The sequence below is a fragment of the Diadema antillarum genome, unplaced genomic scaffold (genome assembly GCF_040938485.1).
Source record: "Diadema antillarum isolate AM-2024a unplaced genomic scaffold, OU_Dant_1.0 seq00001249_RagTag, whole genome shotgun sequence".
Classification (NCBI taxonomy): Eukaryota; Metazoa; Echinodermata; class Echinoidea; order Diadematoida; family Diadematidae; genus Diadema; species Diadema antillarum.
In genome coordinates this window covers 908,717-927,613 of record NW_027272035.1, presented here as the reverse complement: position 1 = coordinate 927,613, position 18,897 = coordinate 908,717, and the positions used below count along the sequence as shown (strand labels likewise).

The 18,897-nt window shown below is 37.3% G+C and overlaps 1 protein-coding gene across 1 annotated transcript; it reads left to right on the top strand.

Annotated features, from left to right (window-relative positions):
* Positions 1–1,736: 1,736 nt before the first annotated feature.
* On the top strand, positions 1,737–4,022 carry LOC139745283 (tyrosine-protein kinase HTK16-like; the record flags this gene model as incomplete). The annotated part of the gene is made up of 3 exons (XM_071655684.1): positions 1,737–1,918; positions 3,117–3,208; positions 3,917–4,022. Coding segments are annotated over exons 1-3 (360 nt in total), but the record flags the coding sequence as incomplete, so codon positions are not given.
* Positions 4,023–18,897: the final 14,875 nt, after the last annotated feature.

Genomic DNA, 18,897 nt, shown 5'->3' with positions numbered 1-18,897 from the left:
TTGCATCCACATTAAGTGTTTGCAGTGTTGTTCTGTTCTTGTGCAGATTAAAAATATGATCAACTTCCTTTCTCACATTCCCCCCTCACCCCATCCACAAAAAGAAGAAAAGAAAAAGAAATCTTGTTATAAGGTCATAGTTATCGATCATGTTTACATTTTCACCATTGATGCAGAGATTGTGGTGTTAATGTCATATGAGTTGCGAGTTGTTGTTTTATTTTTTCCAGAAGCTACATGTAAAGCATAGCTTTCTATCTTGTGTATTTCTTTTCCTTTCCTTTCAGTAACCTTGCCTGTCCTGTTCTTATCTAAAACATCATTGTCCTGTCTTTGTGCATTGTTATGTCAGCAGAAATCAGTCTCTTAGCAGATATTGAGGATCCGATCCATCAGTAGGGTTTGTTAGTAGAACACTTGGGTGTTTGAGTCACCAAGGTGAAGGGTTGTTACAGCAGTAAGCTCTTTGTCAGCGAAGATAGGAGTCCTGCCACTCCGCAGTGATTGCCTATCTTGCCAATCAGCAAATTAAGTGTACACTTGTACCATCTGACGTGTCATTTGAGTAAAGCACAGCACATAGAGGGTTCAAGCTGTGAGGGCTTGATTTTTACGTAGAAGGGTGCAAGATGGCTGCCTTTCCCTGGATTGTTGGTGGATTAGGCTAGATGAGTGAAGGTGGATCTATCCTGCTGGGGCAGACAATTGTGACAGGAAGTCTTCATGGGGTGCTTAGTCCCACAGAGTGAACCTCACACAGCTCTGATAGGTGCATGCTACCCAGCAAGTAATCCCCTCTTGTCTCACCCCCTACTCGCTGCATTACCCTCTTCCTATGTCTCTCTGATATTCTCTGTCTGTCCCTCTCTCTTTCTTTCTCTCGAGTCTTCATCTTTCTCTCTCGTATCCCTCTCTCTCCCTCCAACCTCGTAAAGTGCTTTCTTTGTTTCAAGCTTCTCATATTTCCTAAGGTCTGACTCATTGTTTTCATTGTTTGATTTGATTGCGTTTCATTGTCTTGTTCTTCTGGTCTGCATTTGTATGGCCACAGAGTGTAGGATGAACATAATGTTTAGCCTGTAAGAAAGTCATAACATTGGCTCTTATGTTAGAAGAATTATTGTGTTCTTTTCTTCATACACTTTAAACACTGCAAGCACAGTGTTCAGTACATTTATGCGTCTTTGTTCTCATATACTTCTTTTTGGTTTTATGAATCTGTTCTGTCTGTTTTATGAATATGTTCTGTCAGATCTTGATTTGTTTTGGTATGTTTTTAATATGTGACTATAAATCATATTGTAATATTAGTACATCATGAGGGTTATCAAGCAGTTGTTGATATATAAATGAATGACTTTTCAGGTCTAAGCAAAGGAGACTAAATGGTTATCTTTAAGTAAATCTTTAAGGTTTTTTTTTTTGTGTGTGTACGTATATGTGTTTTGTTTTTTGGAGATTTTCTTGTCTCTCTTGAATTTTCAAAAGAGGAATTCTCTTTTCTGTTCCTTTAACCACGCCTTTGATCAGGCACATTTTGTGAATTTTATCATAGCAAAAAAAAAATCTCTACATAGTATGCAAACAGTACTACTGGCTCTGCAAGGTTTTCTTTTTAAGGATGATCAGTAAATATAAAGGCAGTATTAAAGTTCAACAAAGAGAAAACAGAAAGAAATAGAAGACAGAACAAAGAGAAAACTTCCCTTCATCACCCCCTCCTATCTCCTTGAAACAGGTGCAGGAGTTGGTAGCCATGGGGGCCATGCTGGACTACCTCCAGAATGACTCGGTGACAGACTGTGACCTGAAGCTATGGGCAGCACAGATTGCCTCTGGTATGATGTATCTAGAGAGCAAGAAGTTTGTCCACAGAGACCTTGCTGCTAGGAACATCCTCCTAGAGAGCAAGGGACAGGTATGTGTGGTTCAAGGAAGGGGCAGAGATTCAAAGGTTTAATACCAAGGATATGTGGGTGTGGTCTGAGAAGGGACAGAAATTCAAAAGTCACCAAGGAGATGTTGGTGTAGTCTCAGAGGGGGGCAGAGATTTGAATGTTGCCAAAGAGATGTGGGTGCTTTCTGAGAGGGGACAGAGATTCAAAGGTCACCAAGGAGATGTGGGTGTGGTCCCTTTGGTCTGAGGGGGCAGAGATTCAAATGTCACTAAAGAGATGTGGGTGTGGTCTGAGAGAGGACAGAGATTCAAAGGTCACCAAGGAGATGTTGGTGTGGTATGAGGGGGGACAGAGATTCAAAGGTCGCCAAGGAGATGTGGGTGTGGTCTTCTAAAATGGGCCAGAGATTTGGGGGCATTTCATGAAGGAACTTGTCGGATAAAATATCTGACAAGTCTCTTTTATCCGACAAGTTTTGAGAAATTCTTTAGTCTGATTGGCTGATTCCTCTGAACTTGTCGGGTATAATTGATTTGTCGGACATTTTATCCGACAAGTTCCTTCATGAAATGCCCCCCAGAATGTCACTATAGAGATGTGGGTGTGGTCTGAGAAAGAACAGAGATTCAAAGGTTACAAGGGAAAAGATGTGTGTGGTGTGAGAATGGTCACCAGGGATATGTGGGTGTGGCCTGAGAAGGAATACAGATGCAAAGTTCACCAAGGACAGGTAGATTTTTTTTTGTTTTTTGAAAGCAAGATATATTTTGAGTGAATCCCTGCAGATGGGGTTGTAGGTAATTGATTATGTGTAAAACATAACTAATGGTTCCTAAAGGAAAACAGCAAGTAGACAATCATGTTCTGAAGCTGCATTCAGTTATGTGCATCTGTGTAGAATACTTCCTTGTTTTTTAATACTTTGGCTACAAGTAATCAGAACACTTTGATTAAATTTCAGATGCTCACATATTGCCTCAATATTAGAATTAATAGGTATTTCACTTTAATATATTAGAGTGTTTTTATAGGAATTACATTGCATATCAAGTTGACATGCACAATGCTTGAGATGTGTCAAATTGGAATTTATTCTCACCAACACTTTGTATGGCGTAGCCTTCACTAAGCTCACAGAACATGATGTGCATGCCTTATGTTGTTAATTGTATGTCTCTCTTCATGAATTATTTTTCTTTCTCCTCCTCTCATCCAAAGGCAAAAATCAGTGACTTTGGTCTGTCTCGAGCGACGGGAGCCAACAACGACTATTACCGGTCAACCACAGGTGGTCGCTGGCCGGTCAAATGGTAGGCACTAGGTGTCTCTTGTCAATTTTTCCCCTTCACTGTATGCAGTGTACTGCAACTCTTCTGATCTTGTGTGGTGGCAGAAAGAGCGGGAAGAGAAAGCAAATTTATTTTAGAGAATTTTTTCTTGAAATGTTGAAGCAAAAGAAATTAGTAAACCCTTGGAGTGCTTCTGACCAATAGCTGTACATGGCAGCATGTTTGAACCTGTGAATTAATTTTTTTTTCTACTTTTTTTTCACTATGATTCATAAAGTCACTCAATTGAATCTTTCTCAACTATTTCACTTCATGACATTGTAACTAGTATCACTCTGTATGACCAGTTCATGCTTGTATTAGTATAACAGCAAATTCACAATAGGGTAGTAGGGTTTATCATATGACTGTTGTTGTTGTTGTTGTGTGTGCATTCATTGTGTGTCATCTCAGAATATTTAGCAGATCAAATGCCAATGTGTGTTGAGTAAGACTTCAGTGTGGAAAACACCACTGGAAGTCTCAATGTCCAACATCTTTAATGGATAAATGTTATTGAGTAACCAGAAACCAGTTTATAGCTGTAATATTGAGAATGATGATAGAATTTCATAACATGTGTAAAGCTCTAAAGTGCATTGATAACGAAAAAAAGAGCTGTAGGTGTGGGGATGTGAATGGAGACGTAAAGAACCTACTGACGTGTTTGTCTGTGATGACTGTTTGTAGGTACGCCCCAGAGTCCATCTACTATGGCACCTTCTCCCATGCCTCCGACGTCTGGAGCTTTGGAGTGACCCTCTGGGAGATGAACACGAGAGGAGCCCAGCCCTACGGGAGAAGACAGGAGCTGAGGTAAGACCAGTTGGTCTGTTTAGTGACTACTTCCTCGCCGCCAACACATTGAATATATTATTAAGGCAGGGCTGCACACTAACATATCTTTTCTACTGGTCCGACCTGTCTTTCGGACCAGTAGGTGCCCAGTTTCTTCATCTTTTACTGGTCCATCCTGAAAAAGTTACTGGTCAGGGACCGTCGGACCAGTGCCAGCGTGCAGCGTTGATTTAGGAACACACAAAGAAGAAATAAAGAGATTATATGTAAAAAACAACAACAGCAACAAAAAATCAAACAAACATTAAGTACAACGTAACATTCAGATGATCATAATAATGATGATGATAATAATAGTTGGGTTTCTATAGCATATAATAACAAATGGATGTTCCCTACGCACTTGGCAGTTGTCCATTTTTCACACTTAGCCTCTATATTGGAGACTAATGTTTAAGTTCCTTCAGTGGGCATGAAGGAATCTCAGATTTATTCTATGAATAGAATTCCTGATCACAAGAACAGACTATAAAATGTAACCTGGCCGACAGCCAATCATTGTGATGTGAGTAGAGATTTATAATTCTGGAAATTTTCTCCTGTTCAAGGCTTCGTTTTAAAGCTGTGCATAGCATGGAGACACAAGATGATTGAAAGCTATGACCCTTGTCACTGTTTGCAAAATATTAACCTCCTTTTCATAAACACTTTTCTTAAAATGCAGCATGTATGTGCTGTGTTATAGAAAGCACTCTGTAGTAGGCAATTACTGGTATAATTGTTTTTTGAAACCTTGCTTTCTTCCATGTCATTCTTTTTTCTTTTTTCATTTTTTGATTAGGAGTTGGTGCTTACTTCATTCCCCTAGCTAATTTATATGATGAAAGATTATTTACCACCACCAAGTAAGCTTTAAGATTGATGTGAGGCTGTGAATTACATTCATTCTCAAGATACACCTGGGCCCTGTTTCATAAAGTTGTTCGTAAAGTTACGAACGACTTACAAGCGACTGGTGATCAGTTCTTGTGGTGAATTATTGAAATTCTAGTAAGTATAGCACGTCGCACCTGATCACCAGTCGCTCGTAAGTTGTTCGTAACTTTACGAACAGCTTTATGAAACACCCCCCTGGGCCCCATTTTATCAGAAGTTGCTATGATACTGAAGCAACTCTTGCTGTAGTTTTCATTGTTATGGTAATGACAAGAATCCTGCTTACAGATTGGGTGTTGCTGCAAGTAGTTGTTTTTCTTGCTTGAGTTTCTATTTTACAGCACCTTTTGTAAAATGAGACCCTGAAGTAGAATCTTTTGAAAATAAAGAATTGATAATAGCAATCGTGTAAACATACCTTGGGCAGCAAGTTTCAATGAATGAAATCAGAATTGAGTTATTACATGGATGATTGTCATCCTAAATGTTCTATGGTAGTGTCACATACCAGTGTACATGTATCCATCTTATCAGGGCAATTACCCCTGAGGGCAATTACCCCGCGGCTAAATGCCGATTAGTGATAAGGTTAAAGTAAAGATTAGGGTTAGGGTTAGGGTTAAGTTTAGGGTGAGAGTTTGAGTTAGGGTTAGGATTAGGTTCAGGATTAGGGTTAGGGTCAGGGGAAGGGTCCGGGGTTAATTGCCCAGGGAGGTAATTGCCCTAGACCCATATTCGTGCATGTACGTAGTGATGATGATTGTAACGCTGATAGTGTTTGTCATGTCTGATCCTACACCAGGTCATCAAACAGATAGAGAATGGTCATCGTCTGCTACGGCCAGAGGGCTGCCCAGGGAACGTCTATGAAATCATGCAGAAGTGCTGGTCATACAAGCCGGTCAACCGCCCCACCTTCTCCCAGCTGAACGAGATGTTTAGCGAAGACCCCGAGTACCAGGTGTTCTACCACAAAGGTGTAAGGCATCCCCCCAGCCGCAGGTAGTGGACCCACACCTCTTCTCCACTCATGAAAGCCTCCTTGCCTTACCAGTTGTAACCCGTATCAAGTAGCCAGCCCACCCCTCCTGTAGGTGGTTGGAGCCCTGTAGGACTTAGCTAAATCTGGATAGAGAGCTCCTTGTCCCTTTCAGCTTTCGAATCTAGCCTTGTTCTTAACATGCTTAGGCCTTCATCCAGTGACTATGAAGTAATGGTACATATGTTTGTCATTTCCGCACACACTCTGAGTTGATGGTTTGAAGAGGTGAATTGTTATAATCTGCTAGAATAACTCTCATACCACAGACACCTTAATATGCTTAGAAGTAAGAGAATAGTGTAGTATCTTCACAAGGCTGTACAATGAATGCGCTGTCAAACACTACAAAACTGACCCCCCAGCATCAGGATCAAATGTCAGAAAAATGACACGGCACACTTTCCTTCAGTGAGGAAAGTTGTTCTAATATTTTCTGTTTTCCCGGGATTCTCAATTAGCATTGCTAGCTTCCATGAAGAAGTCATTTCATTCCGTGTGAAAATGTAAACTTGTTACTTAAGACCCATGAAACATACAAGACAATGTTGAGATAGTGTGTTGCTTCAGGTCCCTGTGACCTACTTCTGATGAAGATGTCAAATCAGAATCAATTGTCCTGTCCTTCTCCCCAAGACACTAGATCCAGATTGTCACCAACACCAGTTTGCCAACTTGTGAAATCATTTGACCATTGAGTACACAGGATATGGCAGTAAACATTATTTATTCTATCTTTTCTTTGGAGTGTAGAAATGCTGACATATTTCACAAATATCATTGATCATCATCTTTTGTTTGCCTTGGGTGCTTTCTCTTTTTTCCTGGTAAGGCTTCGGTTAGCCATAAAAAAAAAATAATAATAACCCACACATTAGTGTATAGACTATATTTTGTGGTATATTATCATGCATCATCATTCATTACAAAGGACTTAATGCCATGATGGTATCTGTGATCAAAGTGTATGGCAAGATTGTACTATATTGTCAGTGAGATTTCTCTTTGTATCTGTAGCATTACTTTTGGATTTAGAAACGCTAAATAAACAAAAACTGCGTATCTTGACTTTGCCAAAATTCTGTTGTCAATATTTGTATTTCTGTATGTGGCTGCGAGCAGCAAACCTACTAAAAAATACATCAGAATGATTTTCTTCCATCGGCGTGAAGATGCTCATATCTAATTTTGATTTAAATCACTTTGCACACTGAGCTTTTAGCCAGCTTAGCATTTCATCCAAAAGTGTTGTGGCAAAGAATGCAGTTCATTTTTGTTGAAAAGCATTGAGAGTGCAAGATTTCTGTCACTCAAGTGGAAAGTTGAAGGGAAGTACTATGTGTGACCCACCACGTCAAAAGTTTGCAAAAGTCACTGATGGTTGAGCCAAGAAAATCAAGTTTAAGTCTCGATCATCAAAAATCGGTCAAAACCACTGACTTTCTGTTTTTGACATAATTTTGTAGTCTTATGTTTCATCTATCATCTGCCGAAATTTAGAAGGTAAATGATGTATTTAAAGGAAAGGGAAGAAATTTGATAGTGTTTTATCTGTGTCATAGATTTTCCGAGTTTAAACAGAGCAGAAAGATGTCAACACCACGAAAATTTCCACTTTTACGGTAAATAAATTTCCCCCAACAAGCCCCAGTATAATGACCGACCCACCCAGGCAAAATAAGTCAATATCCTTTAACAAACCCTGGTATATTCCTGACCAACCCAGGCCACAAAAACAAATGGCAAAATCCCCAGACACCGTGGATACAAATCCCGGTCATCCCTGGTACTTGGGAGTTGTGACTCCAATTGACAAGTGCATTACAGAGAGAGGGGGGGACGTCTGTAAGTAACCAATGCAATGTCTTATTGCCATTAGCTCCAAAGTACAACAGAAGTATTTATTTGTCTATCCAGAAGTTTGCACACAAGTTTACTCTTTGCCAGGTAAAGGCAGTGAGAGCCGTTCAGACTAAAGCAGCAAATGTTCTGTAAATGCCATATGCCAGAGTGACAATGTGTCTGGAGGAAAGAGAAGGAAAAATTATCCAAGAAGGCTCACACCAAGGACACCCTCCAGAACATAAAACCAACAAAATATGTTAATTATCACTTTTCAATACCTTTTGGTGTATTTGTGGCAGACAGTCAGATATTTTGAGCTCTTGTGACAGGTAAAAGCTAAATCTAGCATCTGTCAGTTTGTACACAAATTCTCACATATTTGTCAAAATCTTGCTACTCAAAAATTGATTATGTCACTAATGTGTTTTGACAAAGTTTGCTGCTGTCATAATTTGCACACATGAAGAATTGGTGGTAGTCACTGAAGAAGCTAGTACATGGCAAAGTGTTAGAGAAAAACTGAACAAATATGAAGAGCTGAGCTCTGAAATGATATTTTCTGTGGTAGTTGTAGTTATAGTCAATGTCACATGGTTTGTACATACATGTAACCAGAGGTTTAGTTCCAATTGTAGATCTATTTTTGTTAAAGTTACTATGATATGTATATTTGCAAATAAACCGGCAGGACTGGTGCTTAAAGAAAAAGACAAAAAAAATATGGACAATAATACAAGAAAAAAGGAAAGATCGATGAAAGGATTAGCATGTTTAGACTAGTTCAGAAATGATTATAGAAAGGGAAATGAAAGCCTTATTTATACGATTTGTAGATCATCTTGATGTATGAAGGAGTAGTGATGGATAAATGAAAAATAGATATTTGCCTCTTATTGGGAATTTCCTACCACAATCACTATAAAGCTTGCGATGAATGAAGTATTATCGCTTTCGTTTATTATGTTGCAAAATGTTCACTTTGGCACTCGGATCTCGTTGTATATCGGTCATTCACTGCACATTAGACCACAAGATACTCTGAATATCACACATTAGACCTGAACTCAGTATTTGGTTTTCTTCATGAGGTGTGATAGAATGAGCAACACAGCTGCACAAAACCATTTGGGACTTTTTAAAGTGTAGGTCATCTGATAGAAAAAAAAAAAAGTTGATTGAGGCAAGGTCTTAACAAGAGACTCTGAGATTCTAAATTAGTACTCATTTTCATGAATTAAAGTAGTGCACAATGTATTACAAAATTTAAAAAGTGGACAGTTGTCATAGCATTAAATTTTATAGTTTTTTTTAAATGATAGATTTGGAGAGGGAAATAAATGTATAACGTAGATCTCTCTAGGTTTTTAAACAGCTCAATTGTCATAGTTGTTTTCACTTTACAGCTATTGTAAGGAAAGAGCTATGATCATCACTCTGCCAGCTTGTGACATAGAAAGAAGGTGTAAGTATAGTGAGAATGACAACTCACAACACTGAATATCATCATTCGATATTCAGTGAGCTACCAGCCGTCATCAAACTTACGATGCACTGGATGTGATGCATGTTGTGTGTGCCTGATACCATGTGTCACACATTGGTTGCCTGGTATGATGACCACTAGGGGTAAACATGCAGGAAAAAGAAACAAAAAATGGCTTCTGTGTAAGCTTTATTTCTCTTATCACATAAGTTGAATTAGATGACATTGATTGGTACTATAAAAGTGGCACAGGTTTTAAGTCCCTTGTTCAGCGAAGTGTGAATCATGCCCATAAGAGAAGTAAGACTATTGATGAAACCATCAGATCACTGGTATGTATGACATATATTGTACTTCACTGATGGTCATTGCCCATTAACCCGTGGAGGACAAGCTGATTTTGCTATAACACACATTTTGCATGGACACCTGCTCAAGTAAACTCGGGTCTAGTCTTCATTGGGTTAAAATGGTTTAACAGGGGATTGAGATGTCATCCTGTAAGGAAGTTTCTCAAAATGCTTCATTCCTCCTGCAGCAAAGTCTTCATCAACGAAGAACTTCAACTTGTCACCAACTTCCTGGATTGGAAGCTAGAATGCATACTAGAGACATTCTCCCATGTAGCATGTACGTAATGCCACATACAAGGTGCAGTCTTCTGTTCAGATGTTGGTATGGCTCACTTTCAAGAGACTGTGCAAATTCAATGAGGTTAAGGAAGGAAATACTTGTGTATCCTGTCATTTGTTGCTTGGGTTTGAATATATTTGTGTTAGCCCTGATATTGTGATTTTTAGATCCTAAACTTCCAAATAGTGCTAGAGATAAAACACTGGTATGGATATGGAGGAGTACATCACGTTTAGCCACGAGTGTCTGATTGGCAATGATGTGTTACCCTCGTTATATGCTTTACAAGAATGTGTTACATTTTCATTTATTGAAATGAAGTATTGCAAGAGGCAGTGTCCCATATCTTGATGATGGAATGTGATTGTGTGTGAGAGACCAACATCCTTGGGTTTTGTTTGTCTGAGATCGAGAAATATGCCAAAGAGATGACATGTTCAGTGATTCTGGAAATTGATGTATATGTTTTCCAAGAAAGATGGTACCTTGATGAAATCAATGCTGTGATTTTCCAAGAATTAACTGTAAACATTCTGCTGCTGTTACTGGGTTCCTGTATTTAAAAACGAACAAACAAAACAAGATAAAAATCTGTGACTTGCATGCTACCTTTAGTGAACTTTCATATTATTTATGTGTGTTGGGTCTTTTCAACAGAAAAAAAAAAAAATTGAAATGGACCCTTTGACAAACATCTAACACATGGCAATAAGTGACTTACATTCCCTAGAAAGGGCCCTGAAATGAGCAGTGTATGTTTGAGCAATGTATTTTTATTATGGTAAGGATTATGTAGTTATTTAAAATATTGCTCCACAATAACAAAAGTAAGCTTTCATGGTTTTGATAACATAATTACACATTTAGTGTGAATGCAGTTATCTGGAAAAGGACGCAAGAATTAACAGCTTTTTGTGTTGTATTTCTCATTTCAAAAACCATTAAAGGAGAACTCCGGGTGATTTCCAAACTTTTGCATTTTGACATCTGTAAATTGGTTATACTGGGTACAGAGTTCGGAATTTATAGTGATTGGAATAAGGGATAAGAATAATTTCAAATTCATAACAAATCACAGTGAACAAGGATGACGATGTAGCAGCTTCACAAAAGAATGCATGATTTGGTGCTCATGGAAGCAGAACAAAAGAAGAAAGCACGCATTATTTCTACACAGGTGAAGTTGTTAAGCAAGCGGTATTCATAGTGGAATTACAATGCTACATTACTGGAATATGTGAGCCTATACATAATTTAATATGTCATCATCCTTGTCCACTGTAATATGTGTATGTTTTTGGTCTTTTCAGATAATGATTTCTCTGCTCAAGGACCACAATAAATTCCACAAATCTATATGTGGCACTATCGATTTATGTGCTACATAACATGAAATTATGAAAATCATCTGGAATTCCCCTTTAGATTTCGGATGTGTATGAACGGCTTTACAGACATTTGTCTTTCAAGGTCAGCATCTACGTATAAAGATACTTTCACGTTTGGAAATTTACTTCTGTCTATCCAAATAATGACAGTGGGTGAAATGATACATGTATATATGCTTTGTTCCTTACAGCGGTCCAGTGCTGGTGATACAATAGTAGCATACAGCAGTCCCCAGTTGACCAATGAGGAGGGAGAATGGAAGATGTGATATGAAAGATGCTACTGTGTATGTTGTCTAGTTCTTTGACAGTGAACTGTTCTTTCCTCCATTATCAATATGATTTCAATCAGAGAAAAGAAGAATACATTCCAGCGTAGTAAGTGGTATAGCAGAAAGATGATGAAGAGTATTGGAAAGAAATAGTCAGGTTTATGGACAGCCAGGATTTTGTCTTTAGTTGATAAGAAAGTAGAAATCTACGTAAATATGAATTTTGCTCTGATCAATCTTACTATGAATTTCATTTGGGAGAGAGAGAGACCTCATGATTTGAGTTTTCCAAAAAATACAGTTTAGTATTGAGTGATCCAGTTGTTTTGAGTATTGTGGCTGCCACAATTGTGTGTCAAGTTACTAAAGATAAAGTTGATACGCACAAATGGTATCAGTCATTTCCAGAGTCAGCTGTGGAATTGTTTAAGGTGTAAATCTTCCTGTTTGGGGGCTGTATGGACTTTTATGTTCAGTGAGGTTTACAGATTGCCCTGGTACCAATACTTCTGCACGATCTTGCCATAGTATTAGCTCAAAGTATCATGGAGTCAAGGGATATATTGCTGTGAATGAGAATAATTTTGGTCATCTGTCATGATTTGTCACTTTTTGCCAAAGGATGAAATGATTGAGGTTGAAGTTCTAATCTCAGGGGCAATGTTAAACACTTCAGAAATTACAGCCTATTTTTTTATTTTTTATTTTCTTTGCTCATTCTAAAAATCATCTGTTATGTCTAATCACAGATACATCATGAGTAATTTGCCTTGTGAAATGTTACTTTTGTCTTTTTCTTTCTTCCAATGTTATATATGGTTCTGGAAAAGTTAACACAACTTGACTGCTCCCAATGTGTCCCATTCACTGTGTTGCGATGAAGGAAAGAGAAGAAGTACATGTATTTATATATATGATAGCCCCTTGGAAATTGTTCTCTTCCCATTTACATACTGTAGTACCTTTATAGTTTTAGTCTCTGTTACATCAATACCTGCAATCGGTAGATCCCTCTTTCCCTTCTAGACTACCCACAATGCCTAACAGTTTAAGATGGTTGCCTAGGAGAGATGAGGTGCACAAAGTGTCCAATCAGTGTGAGGGAGACAGCGGGAACTGGTTTACACTACTCCTTCCCAGTCAGTGGAAATGAATCAAGGATATGAATTTTAAAGTGGCGCTCCACTCTATGGTTATTTCAAATTTTGGTGATAGAGGGAAAATCTAACAAACAGAATCAAGTTAGTGTCACTGAACTGGCTGGGTAGAAGATAAGAAAGTTACAGATATCTTGTTAGTTTCAATTGATGTGAAATATGGAAGAAATGATGTTTTCTTTCCTCAATTCAGCCACTAAAATTGTCTTCCCCTTAAAAGTCATCGTCACTTCAGTTAAAATGCTGGGATGATTTTGATGTGAATGATATTATTTGTAATTTTCATCTCCAAAAGGAAAGAGAGAGAGAAAAAGAAGTTATATTCAAAGCTTTGTTTCCAGGTCAGTGGGATACTTTGGCTGTTTTTTGCTGGATTCTTTTTCTTTTTTCTTTTTATGTGTGTGGGGAAAAAAGAATTGAAAAAAGATGATGGGCTGAGTCAGAGTTGGGCACTTTAACTTCTCATTTTCTCTGCTGGTTCCCTGTATGTCTGGATGCTTGTCTTTCTACATTTTGTTTTCATCCAGGCAACGATTTCTGAAAATCTGAAGAGATTTGTTACGTTGTGAAAGTGAGAGTGTGAGGTTATGCATGCCCATGGTAACTGAGTGTCGGGTGGCTATTAAATTGCATCAACTTCAGTTCTTATGACTTGCAGGAGGGACATTAACCAGTTATTTGTTAATGAAATTTTACATTGGCGATACAGATTCACAACTCTCTGTCATGGATTATAATGAGAGACTATTAAAGTATACCTCTGTTGAGAGTAAAGGTAGACAATGAGTTAATGCTAGGATGAAAGTGAGTTGTGCTAGGGAATCTGTATAAGTGGGATGACGCATGGTTTGGTTTAAAAAAGGGATAATAGTGAGTTTGTAAAAGAATTTATCATGTTGACTCCAAGTCAGATGGTAACAAAGGGCTGCAAGTGACATGTTATGCTGTTTGTGTATGAAAATCTATTTCCTCACTACTTAGTAATGTACATTATTGGCTTTACACTTCTGATCTATGGTATGTTTGATATTAAAGTTTATTCCCATTTCTACTGGTTGTATATGATTCTTCTAATATTACATAGCCTCATGCACTCAGATGTTACTTTTATCATGATATGCAACAAGGAATAAATTTATTAAATCTTCCAAAACATAATATGTGCTTCTCTGTCTTTGTTTTTTCTGTCCATGATGGGTTTTCTTGAGGAAAAAAAAAAGTTGAATGAAAAGAAAAGTTGAAGGAATGTATTATGAATTTCGAAGCCCATTGGTAATGGCACAATACTCAAGATGGTAATATGTCTGAAACAGTGTGTTTCAGACACCCTATTTCTGAAAACAGATGCTCTATTATATACTTGGGAGTTTGTTTGCAAATGAATAGAATGGCATTACATGTAATAGTACATATTGGAAGTAATGCATGTCAAAGCAGAAAGAGATTAAAAAACTGTTACTGTTGTGAGCATTGTATGCTGCTCAAATATATTTCTTCTCAAATAAAGCCCATTTTGCAAGATATACATTGACAAGGTCCAACATTAAGCCACTTCACAAAATTCACTTCAGTACTTCATAGAAAATAGCACTTCTAGGAAAATTGATTGATTGAGATGTAGGCATAATCCCCCACTCACTCAATATATTTCTTGCTGTATTACAGATATACTAACTTACTACATGTACAGACATAAGATTACTCTACATGTACATGTACAGACATATACATGTAAATTACTACCCATGTACATATACAGATATGTATTACTTTCTACTGCATTGAAAATAGAGTGTTCTGTGCCTGATTTCATTCTTTGTACAATCATATATACATCACGTAAAGCCACATCAGGCAAGCCACAACTGCTATGAAGCTAAATGGCAAGCATGATGTGTACTTGCCTTTATATTCTGAGTGAAAGAATGTTTGCATGGTTAAACTGTGACACAATGCTACTGAAGTGTACAGTAAAAGTTTACAGCAATCTTAGGTACTGAAGAATGTTGGGTGTATATCTGTACTTAGTGTATTCTGACACTTTTAATCTGCTCTAAACCTGAGGTTCAGTAGTGAACAGCACTACTGTAATCATTTATCTTATATTACTTGTAGTGAGCTACACATTGAGATGTGATGATGCCTCTGAAGTGTTTGAATCTTCCATATAAATTTGTATGATGAAGTCAGTTCCCATAAGGAGGCGACATACAAAATCATTGGCCTTCATCACATTTGGATGGGTCAAAAGCAACTTGATCGGTAGTCCCGATTCGGGACTCTTTTTCTTTTTCTTCTTCAACTGCTGCCTTCCGACAAAAAGGCTCGAATTCTTACAACGCCATCAACAACGAAATATTGGTATGCTCTCATTGACTACTGTGTGGAAAGCAGGATGAAGACAGTCCAGGCAGTAGACTACTTGATCAGCAGCATTATAATGCACAAAAAATCAGACATGAATTATGAACCTCAAGTTACTTGAAAATCGGTCAAAGTTCCGTCTTACATTTTAGCACCAGGAAAAAGCAATTAAGGTCATGTGATTGACAGGAAACTACAAAAGAATTTTTTTCCATACTGTCAAGAAATTGGTACGACTTCCATATTGGAAAAAAAAAATCAGCTCTTGTTTCATGATTTAATGGACATAGGAAATCCCGAAAAAAAAAAAATAAGGGAAAGTTATTCACACCATTTTGTGTGTAAAAATGACATTTGTCAGCATGTTACATCATAACAAGACATTAAATGTTACAACTTTAAACATGTGATTATTCCCTGCATTTATGATGTTTCATTATGAATTTGTAGTAGGGCTACATGTTAGAAGGTAGAAATACCATACAAGAGTTGTATACATGAGATATGTTGTTTTTTTCTGTAAGGGGAATGTCCAAATATGGTGATGCTAAGACTCATTTATACTGTATTTGTTGCATAAAAATTGTGAAATTAAAGCATAAACATGTTTTGACTGACAAAGCAAATTACGGTCAGCCATTGGATGTGGTATTTTACTGAGATATGGTAAATTCACTAGATGTCTCAATGTTTCACTGCTGTCTCAACCTGTTACTAAAAGGACTGGTCACTGACAATAAGTACTGACCATCTACTCCGTACTCAAATTTTATGTGAACCATGTGTGGCTTCACGCTGACTACATCAATCATTACAGATTAAGATATACACTGCCCATTAGAAGAATACACTTATCATACATAGATACAGAATACATGTACTTCAGAATCCCTAGAAAGCATTGTAACATTAATAATAAATTGAATACACTCTGAAAGACTATTGTTACAAGACACTGAACCACATGATCAAGTCACATTCTCCTACTCTTCAGCATACAATAAGCACACAGGGACATTGAGCTTAACCTTTGATGGTGACTTCCACAACATTGATAAATTTCTATATGTGCAAGTTTTCAAGGCTTTGAAGCGCATTACAACAAAACATAAACATAAAGCAGCCATTGCAACACAGTCATGACATTCAACACTTAATAGGATCTGTTCATTCCACTTCCCAAACTTTTGACATGTCCAGAGGGAAAATAGTTACATTGTAGTTTCCGTGGTATCTTCTGTGACAATTGCTACAGCCCATGAAATATCTGGACACTAAGCCAAACATAAATTCTACCCACAAACATAACCCTAACCCTAATCCTAGTCCTCACATCAAACTATACCTACCTGCACATGGTTTCTATACATTACATGCTGAACCTATTGAGCACTACAGGCACACCATGCAGGATGTAAGACTATAGCCTACAATGCATGATTGTGAGCACACATGGGCCATATGACAAAACATAGGTGTGATAACATTATACAAGCCAGAAGGCATTAATTGGCTTGACACATCATATAATTATACCGTACTATTGTGAATATATACCTGAGCTTTATGATGTACCACTGAGTAAACCTTAAACTGCTAACCATGCACTGGTACAAGTAGTTTGAGGACAGACTGGTTTTGCTACAATATTTCCACATTTCCCCTATACACTTGCCTGAGTATACTCGGGACTTGTCCTCAATGGGTTTAATGAGGGGTTGATATTTGATACCAGTACAGTGATGGTTGATTATGGTATCTACTGATGTGTCACATGTAAAGAAATGCTGATATTGCCTGCAATTATATATATATATACAAAAATGACATTTGCTTGTAGCCCTTGCAATAACTACATGACAGGGAAGAATGGTAGGAATGCAGTTGTCACGTTCGCTTTGAATGATGGGATATAAAAACTCAAGTTTATTTGGTTGACTGTTCACACATCACTGCAATGCTAATTTGTGGGTTTATGTGTCCACACGTGCAAAAAAACGCAAGCTCAATTGCTATCGCGGGTTACAAAACTCGAGTTTGGTAACTCGCTAATTTATGTATGTGTGAATCCCCCTATTGAATATACAAATACATATATATGTATATATATATATATATATATATTGAATAGGTTGTCCACATGTTGGCAAGATAATAAGATAAAAAACAAAACTGGAACTAAGATCATGCTGTATTCACCAACGAATTTTGAAAGGAATAATGTACTGCTTTTACATCACCACCGCAGCTGCGTCCTCAGAGGAATTACTTCTTTATCAATCGTACCCAGTTTTTTTATACTATGCTTTATACTCATTGTCATTGTATTATGATGTAATATTGCACTGTTGCCAGGATGCGCACTGGGTGCTAGGATGCCTAGCATTGATGCATTAAAGCTTGCATCCTTGGTAACATGGTTGCAATATTGCTATGGCTTAATTTTTGTTATTGTTCTCTCAGTATCAACACTTGAGAAAGAGCGAGTTGCTCGAAAATTTTGTGTGCAGAAATAAACCATTGGTGAATACAGCATGAACTTTCTTTCCAGTTTTTGTTTTTTATCTTTTATATATATATATATATATATATATATATATATATATATATATTCAAACATACAAAACAAACATACAAAAATAGTGGGATAATGATCGTGATCTATATCTCGAAATTTTTTGCAAGCGTTCATACAGACCAAAATATTGCACTAATTGGCACACACAGTGAGCTTCATTGCATGCGCTTCTCTTCGCGCGTTATTCTTGTGTGTCACAGTGGTGTAGTGCACAGGCTCTTGTGATATGCACTTGGAATGATGGGATGTAATATTTCGAGATTATTTGGCTCAGCGTTCACACAGTTACTGCACAGCGAATTATTGAAGGACAAGTCCACCTTCATATACATGTACATAAGGATTGAGAGAATGCAGCAATATCAGTAGAACACATCAGTGAAAGTTTGAGGAAAATTGGACAATCCCTTCAAAAGTTACAAATATTTGAAGTGTCTGCGCAGTCACTGCTGGAAGAGAAGACTACTACAGTGTATGATGTCACATGCGTACAACTATATAAGGAAAATAAAAAGAGAATTTCACAAAACTGTACTTTTTGAATAAAGTGCACGTTTCTTCGACTTGCTACTGACATATGTTAAGGGTAATATTATTCCCCCTGCCTTCTGAAAGAGAGAAGTCGAGTGTTCTTTTGATATGGGAGAAAAATGGAAATATGTTGAATTTTCTTTATTCTTTCTTTATATCGTTTTACTCATGTGACATCACAAGCTATAGTAGTTTTTTCATCCTGCCGTGACTGAGCAGAAACTTCAAAAATTCATAACTTTTGAACGGATTGTCCGATTTTTTCTCACTGATGTGTTCTACTAATATTGCTGCATTCACTCAACCCACATGTCTATGAAGGTGAACTTGTCCTTTAAGATTATTCATAGATAAGCAAGAGATTTCTTGTGATTTGCATTGTGATGCTGATCATGATGATTGGTGGGATTTTTGTGTCAACAAGGGAAAAAATATAGCAATATTTCAATCGTGATGCAAATCTCAAGATTTATATCTCGCCAATTTGTTGTGCTTGTGAATTTAACTATTGTGCATACATATATTTAAGGTTAAAAAAAAATAATAGTGTAGAATGGACATAAATAGACCTTTTTCATGCTTGACTCCATGTTTAACTATTGTTAAATTTGATGTTCGATTCTTTTGATGTGCTCACAGATTGTAAG